Raw genomic sequence first — 8,659 nt, 5'->3', positions numbered from 1 at the left:
TGCATAGTGGCCTTGTTGTTGACAGTTATAGCAAGTAACTTCCTTGTCCGTCTTATTTTTGAAGTTGTTTCCTCGCATAAATCTTTTGAACTTTCTTGCGAAGAGTGTCATATCATCATCATCTTCTTCTTCGACTTGGGTAGATAAGGCAATCCCCTTTGCCTTGGTTTTTTCATCCTCCCTCTTTGACTCTTTCCTTGTAGACACTTCCAACTCATGGGTTTTTAGGGTCCCATGGAGTTGATCAAGATCATACAATGCGGTGTCGCCTTTGTTGGACTCAATGATGGCCGTCCTCTTGGCATCTCACTCCTTGGGTAGGGCGCTTAGAGCTCTCCTCCAAACTTGCTTGGATGGATATTGCTCTTCAAGTTGAGCTAACTCATTGATGATTTGAGTAAGCCTTCGGAACATTGTGTCAACATCCTCATTGGTTTCCATCTCAAATGTTTCGTATTTGAGTTGGAGTAGATCGATCTTCGTCTATTTGACTTGATTAGTCCCTTCATGGCATATCTCCAACTTGTCTCATATCTCTTTAGCGGATGAGCACATCGAGATCCGGTTGTACTCGTTCATATCTAAGGAACAATGAAGAATATTCATAGCTTTAGAATTTTGAGATATCAATTCCATATCCTCCTTTGAAAAGTCGTCCATTTCCTTAGAAATTTTGACTCCCTCAACCTCTTTCGTAGGTATGTAGGGACCTTTCACAGTTACTTTCCAAAGCTCATAGTCTACGGATTGGATATATAGGGACATTCGATTTTTTCAATATCCGTAGTTTATGTCGTTGAAAAGAGGAGGACGATTTGTTGATTGCCCTTGAGCATAGTCGCTCGCTAGATTTGCCATAGAGCCTTTTTGAAAATATTTTGTAAAAAGGTGGATCTTATACCACTTGTTAGAACCTAATAGGGGGGATTTAGGTTCTATTGGCAACTTTAGCAATTTAAAGCGATTATGCAAATACGCAAGCGGAAGACTTAAAGCAATTAATAATAAGTGCGGTAAATAAATGCGTAATGTAAATAAAGCAGTAAAAGGAATAAGAGATGTTTATGGAAGTTCGACGATAAATCGTCTACGTCTCCCCTTCTTGGTTAAGATCGATTAACCAAGGATCCACTAGCACATCAACGTCTTGGCCTTGATGGCTCCAAGGATAGCCGTACAACTCAACACGATCACCGCGCCGATACAACTCGAACACTTGGCCTTAAGGGCTCCAAGGATAGCCTCAACACAATACACTTGGCTTCACACTCAAGTGTTTACAAAGATAGCACAACACACTTAGCTTCACACTCAAGTGTTTACAACAATAGCATAACCAACTCACAAACTATTTTTACAAACACTCTCAAATATTTGAATATATCACACACACACTTTGATAGAAAAGATAGCTTGCAAATAAGACAAGAAATGAGTTGGGATGTCTCCAAATGACCTTGGATGACCTCTATTTATAGTTGACAAAGATTTGAATCTGATTTGAGTGCATGGAGCATGTGTTGAGAAGTCAAGGAGTGACAAAAAGTGTTCGGCGCCGCTGCCTACTTTTTCCCAGCACTGAGCGGATTTTGTGAAAAACTCATATCTCACAATATAACCGTTGGATTGATCTGAAATTTACACTGAAGCTTTAAAACATCTGGATATTCATTCTGAACGGTGAAGATTTGATTTAAAAGAATCAATCATGCCCAGTAGTTTTCGGAAGTCGCTTCATCATGTTTTCAAACTTGTTCTGTGCAACAAATTTGAAAAATTCATATCTCCCAATCCATCCGTTGGATTGATCTGAAATTTGGACAGAGGTTGTAAACCATCCTATATTTGAATTGGATTGGTGGAGATTTGATTTGGATGTCTCAATCATTCCCAGTTACTTTTTGAATTTGATTCTTCATCATTTGCTTCATGTTCTGCAGAAATAGGTACTGTGCAACCTTTGTAGAAAAAATCTTAACTCCATATCTAGCCGTTGTATTGATATGAAATTTTGATGTAAGTTTTAAAACATCCTGATCTTGATGTTGATTGGTGGAGATTTGATTTGGATGTATCAAGCATGTATAATAATTTTCAGAAGTTGATTCTTCATCCTTCGCTTCAAGTTCTGCAGAAATAGGTATTGCACAACTTTTGTGGAAAAATCATAACTCCATATCTAGCCGTTGGATTGCTCTCAAATTTGGACAGTACATGTAAAACTTCCTCATAAATATTATGACCGGTGAAGATTGGATTTCAATGCCTAGAAAATGCCCAATAATTTTCGGAAGTTGCTGCTCTATACTTTGGCTTATTCTTGTCTTTTTCTTCATATCTCTTAACAATGTTTAATCCATTCAATGAGCAATACAAGACTTTATAAATACATGTATAGCTTCAAAATAGCTTCCAAGAATTTAATCATCAATAAATCTAATCTGTAAAATCTCACTTTATATGGTTAGTAACAATTAACCGAGTTTTGTAATCATCAAAACATAATATTATGAGACTTGTTAATGCATTAAAAACATTAATCTCATAACACGAGATTTGTATGTGTTTAAGGCGTAACAAAAAGTCAGATTAAGAAAACAAGAGTGCCAAATTCCAAATAATAATGAAATCGATTGTGAGTGAAAGGAGAGTATGCATACCTGATTACTTCTATTACCTCAGGAACCTCCGATGAACCAGACGAGATAGAGTCCATGGTCCGGGAATGAAGAAATAAGGCCCAGATAAAAAAAAAAGGTGAATCGACTTATTCAAGGTGATGTGTGTTGTGTATGCGAGGTTTAACAGAGGAACGAGCAAAAGAAGGTCATTTACCATTCGATGGAGCAGCAGAAAATTAGGCAAAACTCTAAGCTACTGATGCGTTGAAGAAAGTAAAGAGATGAGATCCGAAACTAGCTTCAAGTTATTGTCCAGCGAAGATGAAGAGTCCAAAAGAGAGAGAGAGAGGCGCGAATATCAGAGGAACAATAATGATAACGCTGGGATGACGTGACCAGAAATTCAAAAATTCAGGAACATGATCACTAGTGTAATTTTTGAAAAATCACAAAGCTTATCCAGATTAAACTTTCATGGTGAGGATGCACGACCCGAAAGATAGAAGTAGGCTTATAATCCAGTTCCGATGGCCCGTTAGGCCATCAACCTGCAGGGGGAAATTGTTAGACCATAAAATAAATTATTTTATTGCCCCGAAAAATAATGAGCTTCCTTGGACCAGTTCCTGAAAAACATGCAGCCCAACCATTTCGGCCTATCTTAAATGAAGCCCACGAAATAAAAATTCAGCGGCAGAAATTGAAATTGGGGGTTACATTCAAAATCAAGACCAAGTCAGAAACAATTTTGGAAAGAGAAAGTGGTGAACGTGGCCCATGATGAAAGGTAATGGAGTTGGAATTTATGAAAAATTAGAGACAAAAAGTAATCGGCAGAACTTGGGAAAGGACACGAACAATTCATCAACAATCACAACTCCAAAATCTTTGTTCTTTTCAGCAATATTTCTTCATTTTATCAGCTTCATATTTTAGCAGTCATCCAGAAATATCATCGTACATATTTAGCCTGTTTTTGTTGGGTGCCTCGAACTTTTACAACACTTTCTTTTGTGAATACCGTGGCAAACATTTGTCATTTGGAATTTTTAGTAGCAAAGAATCGATATTCTGTTGCTATTAATAATTCGTCTTCTCTTTTATTTTAGTTCTTTGGCGTTTTACCGGTGAACTTGAGACCGACGACGAAATCGGGACTCATCATTCGCTTGATTTTAGAAGTTAGATTTTTATTTTTATTTACATTCTCATTTGGCACTCATGTGTCTGGCACGCCTGCAATCAACCCGCTCGAGCCAATTTTTGTGTACAAACAGATACTAACATTTTTAAGAACAAAATATATCTCTATTGGCTCGATTTTTGTGTACAAACAGATACTAACATTTTTAAGAACAAAATATATCTCTATCAAGTTACAAAAATACTCAATTTTGATTTAATACAAAATTATCATAAAAATTTATCTATTACTACGTATAAAATGAGAACATCTTATAAGGTAACAAAATAGGGATGGCTTTTTTTTTTTTTTTTGCCCTTTAAATAAAGGTCCTGGTTCAATAACGTGGAAACAATCATATAAAATTTCGAACGCATTATATTCGAGTTAAATTCTACGTTTATAACGCATGCGTTGAAACTTGAACACCATTAATTATAATAACGTCAATATAATTTGAATTTTAAAAATAGAAATAAGTCAAGAATAATCAAATTTTCTTCCGATAAAATAAACAGTATAATTGTTTTTTGTTTGGGGTAATTACTTTCGAAGTTTAATAAATTTTAATTTAAAAAAAGTTTAATAAATTTTAGATAAAACTAAAAATAATTATATTGAAAATATATGTTATTATTTTGTTGGTTTTATAATTATGATTTTTGTACTATGTTTTTATAATTATCGTTTAATTATGTGTTATTTTTTAAAAAAATCATAACTATGTTATTTGCATTAAATATATTTGTAATATGTTACTATGTGAACATTTGAAAAGTGAGCGAGACACAATAATTTGTAAGTTATAAATTAACATGTTTTTATGGCGCTCTTTTATTAAATGAAAAAAAAATCAATTTTCTAAATTAATAGAAATATTTTTGTAAGATTAAATTTGCGTGTGTCTCACGAACGAAATCTTACTAACCGGGGGCCAAAAGGAGAGAGAGAAAAAAAAAAGATACGCGTAATAATTGAAGATTTATTTATTTTTGTTGTAGAATTTTAATATTTAGGAAGAAATGATAAAAACTCTTGTTAGACGGTTTTAATGGTCATTTTTATAAGACGGATCTCTTGTATGAATTATCCATTAAAAAATATTACAATTTATGCCAAAAATATTATTTATTATTATAAATATGAGTAGCATTGACCCGTCTCACACAGATGAAATCGTCTCACAAAAATGTTACTCTTAGGAAATCTATACTATATTCTATATCATATAAGCATCTTAAATTTACTGTTTTTGTTCTCAAAAAAAAATTTTTACTGCTTTTTTGTGTCAGGCACGACAGTACTTTTAAGTATAAAAAATATCTATACCAAATGATAAAAATATTAAATTATTATTAATTCAAAATATCATAAAAATGCATTTTAACAAATTTGCAACTTTTCTAAATCTAACATATATTTTATCCACATTCAAAAATCTTTTAAATTTATAAAATTTTGTTTATTTATCTTTACCTATCTACGTTATTGAATTTTTAGATATCACCTCTAATTAAAAAAATATGAAAAAAAAATCTAACACAACAAAAATCATAAATATAAATAATTATATAAACTGTATAAAACACTAGTAGTATTAATGATAATGAATTATCAAGAAAAGAGAAGACATAAGATATTGGAGTTTTTTCTTTTTTTTTTTTTAAGTCAAGATATTGGAAATTTAAAAGAACAGAAAATGTTAAAAAAATAAAAATAAATAAAAGAAGCCGTGAATAGTTGCATATCTTTGTTTCTTTCATACGCTGCAACCGTCCAGGTTCCCCTGTGATCTCTCCTTCTGCTTCGCATCGCCCGCACAAATTTAAAACCCTTTTGCATTTATTGTGCGTACTTTCGACGCCTCACAAATTGTTTGTATAATGGTTAAATGTATAGTAATTATCGAGCCATGCAAATGAATGGCGTAATCATGTGAACAGATAAAAGGACAGGTGTTTTCTTGATTTTTTGCAGGTGTCATTGCGAGCTAGCTAGGCGGTGCTGCGGCGGAGGAGGGGCTGTTTCCGGCCGATATGGGCACGGAGATGGTGGATGTGGAGGCGCAAATTGATCGGGAAGATCAATCTCCGGCCAATCGTCCAGTCACATTGAAGGTATGAATATATATATATAAATCTGCATGCATGAACTTAATTGACAAGGATCCATAATCTGCAGAATTTTATATTATTATGATTATAATATTTAGTCTACAAAAAATTATTCAGGGTTTTGGATCATAAAAAATTGATTTATTTCCATGATCACCAGTTCTTGATGGGGCCATTTTCTTTTAATTCTTCTGTGATTATAAATTTAAACCTCACGAGGATTTTGATGGGCTCTGTTAGAAAAACTGGAATTAATAAGCTATGAAGAGCTCAAAACTGTTATTTAAATAGTTTTTCATTTGAGGAAATAATTGTAAAGTTTTTTTGATAGCGAAATCTCCCTATGATCAAACTTTGATGTAGTTCGAGGAAGTGATTTACAATATCAAAATAAACAAAGGTGGGATCCTAAAGAAAAATGCACAAGCTGAAGAAAAGAAAATCTTGAGAGGAGTCTCCGGAGTAGTGCTTCCGGGCGAAATGTTAGCCATGCTCGGGCCATCCGGCAGTGGCAAAACTACGTTGTTAACGGCTCTTGGTGGCCGACTTGGCGGACGACTGGCTGGGAACATTACCTACAATGGCAGGCCATTCTCAAACGCGATGAAGCGCAATACCGGATTCGTGACACAGGACGATGCCCTCTATCCCCACCTCACCGTGGCCGAGACATTAGTATTCACCGCACTCCTCCGCCTGCCTAGAACATTAACTAAGCTAGAGAAGGTACTTTTGTGTATGTATATATTGATCCAACATATGTATGTATATATCAGTTGACTAAATATGGTTGAAAGAATAATGATAGGATGAAAAAAAACAGAGATCAAAGTTATATTTGTGACATCAAGTTTGACTAAGCTTAATCCTCCCAAGGTTCTATAGATTCAAATGAGAGCCTTCATCTTCTGTCTTTGGTAAATCTGTTATCCGATTATCATCGCTACTCATTATACAACAGGTACAACAAGCCGAAGCTGTTATAAGTCAGCTTGGATTAACAAGATGCAGGGATAGTATCATAGGGGGACCTCTTCTGAGGGGAGTCTCCGGAGGTGAACGAAAAAGGGTCAGTATTGGACAAGAACTATTGATCAATCCGAGCCTTATTTTACTTGATGAGCCAACTTCCGGGCTTGATTCGACCATTGCTCAGAGAATTGTTTCCAAGCTTTGGGAGCTGAGTAATGGAGGTCGAACTATAGTGATGACGATTCATCAGCCTTCTAGTAGGCTGTATTATATGTTTCATAAGGTTTTGTTGCTGTCTGAAGGTAATCCTTTGTACTTTGGGAAGGGATCCGGTGCATTGGATTATTTCGCCTCAGTCGGATTCGCTCCTTCACTTGCTATGAATCCTGCAGACTTCTTGTTAGATCTTGCCAATGGTATGCTGAATAAGTATATTTCTATCCTCATGATTTCGAGGAGGTGCTTTCGTGTATGTTCATTTGTGCAAAATGTACATTTGTTTCGATCTTTGTAGGAGTTTCAACTGCTGATTCAAATGAAGACCAAGCAGCTATCAAGCAAAAGTTGGTGTCAGCATACGAGACTAATCTATCAGACAATGTGAAGTCGGAACTTGACATCGACTACCAACGTCATGAATCAACAACGGATGATAGGCAGTTTCGCGGGTGGCCGACCACTTGGTGGGAACAATTTTCGGTTTTGCTGAGACGAGGCATAAAAGAAAGGAAGCACTCTTCTTTCTCAGGCCTCCAGATGGCACAAGTGCTAGCCATCTCCATCTTATGTGGTCTATTGTGGTGGCAATCTGATATCAGTCACTTACAAGATCAGGTTACAATAATTTCTTTGGCTTTTCTTTGGCAATTTGCATTTGCCATGTGAATCCTTAATTTTGTTCAAATGCATAAAGGTGGGACTTTTTTTCTTTTACGCGGGATTTTGGGGCTTCTATCCGCTCTTTCAAGCTATTTTCACCTTCCCTCAAGAACGCATGATGCTAGCAAAAGAACGAGCTTCCGGCATGTACCGCCTCTCCTCCTACTTCATGGCTCTAACCTTAGGTGACTTACCAATGGAGCTAGTCCTGCCCACGGGTTTCGTCGTCATAACATACTGGATGGCCGGCCTGAAACCAACCCCACAATGTTTCTTTTCGGGCCTATTCGTTCTCCTCTACAGCGTTCTATGTGCTCAAGGTCTCGGGTTAGCCATAGGCGCCGTTGTTATGCATCAAAAATCTGCCACGGTCCTTGGTTCAGTCATCATGCTGGCATTCCTTCTAGCGAGCGGATACTACGTCCAAAACGTGCCTAAATTCATCGCGTGGATCAAGTATATATCGATTAGCCAGCATACATTCAAGCTCTTGTTGAGATCACAATATAAGCCTGGGGAAACATATCCATGTGGTTCTGGTAAGACTTGTTTCGTCGAAGATTTCCCGGCCGTGAAGTCCGTCGGGATCGACGGACAAGCCGCTTCAGTTCTGGCCATGGCAGTAATGCTTGTGGGTTATAGGGTCATCGCTTATGTTGCACTTATGAGAATTGGTGTGCCAAAGAGGTAGACTTTAGGTTGAGTACTGTTGCGTTTTGTAGGGCTCTTTTTTTTTTTTTTTGTGTGTGTGTGTGTGTGTGTAGTTGGGGTGGTGTTTGCACTTGCATTATAATACATATATATGCATTAATATATGTTACATTATATACTGCAGATTGGTGGATACTGGATAGGACTGAATGTCATATGTTGATTTTCGTTATCTTTGA

At 36.1% G+C, this 8,659-nt stretch overlaps 1 protein-coding gene across 3 annotated transcripts; it reads left to right on the top strand.

Moving 5' to 3' along the window:
• Window positions 1–5,569: 5,569 nt before the first annotated feature.
• Window positions 5,570–8,659, top strand: LOC140879399 (ABC transporter G family member 9). 3 transcript variants are annotated; one of them, XM_073283093.1, is made up of 6 exons: window positions 5,570–5,651; window positions 5,782–5,921; window positions 6,282–6,644; window positions 6,880–7,306; window positions 7,405–7,724; window positions 7,804–8,659. In XM_073283093.1, the coding sequence occupies exons 2-6, from the start codon at window positions 5,841–5,843 to the stop codon at window positions 8,458–8,460; spliced, it is 1,848 nt and encodes a 615-aa protein (XP_073139194.1). In that variant the 5' UTR covers window positions 5,570–5,651; window positions 5,782–5,840; the 3' UTR covers window positions 8,461–8,659. The 3 variants fall into 3 exon arrangements, with proteins under 3 accessions (XP_073139194.1, XP_073139195.1, XP_073139196.1); XM_073283094.1 differs by lacking the exon at window positions 5,570–5,651 and having other exon boundaries at window positions 5,664–5,921; XM_073283095.1 differs by lacking the exon at window positions 5,570–5,651 and having other exon boundaries at window positions 5,664–5,921; window positions 6,250–6,644.

This window comes from Henckelia pumila, chromosome 2 (assembly GCF_033568475.1).
Source record: "Henckelia pumila isolate YLH828 chromosome 2, ASM3356847v2, whole genome shotgun sequence".
Taxonomy (NCBI): domain Eukaryota; kingdom Viridiplantae; phylum Streptophyta; class Magnoliopsida; order Lamiales; family Gesneriaceae; genus Henckelia; species Henckelia pumila.
Note: the sequence above shows the minus strand (reverse complement) of the source record. Positions and strands in the feature narration are given on the sequence as shown.

Excerpts from the sequence above, each read along its gene's own strand:
- LOC140879399 (XM_073283093.1), top strand. The coding sequence starts at position 5,841 with ATGGGCACGGAGATGGTGGATGTGGAGGCGCAAATTGATCGGGAAGAT. Across the intron at positions 6,645-6,879 it reads CATTAACTAAGCTAGAGAAG|GTACAACAAGCCGAAGCTGT; the intron begins GTACTTTTGTGT and ends ATTATACAACAG. Across the intron at positions 7,725-7,803 it reads TCAGTCACTTACAAGATCAG|GTGGGACTTTTTTTCTTTTA; the intron begins GTTACAATAATT and ends AAATGCATAAAG.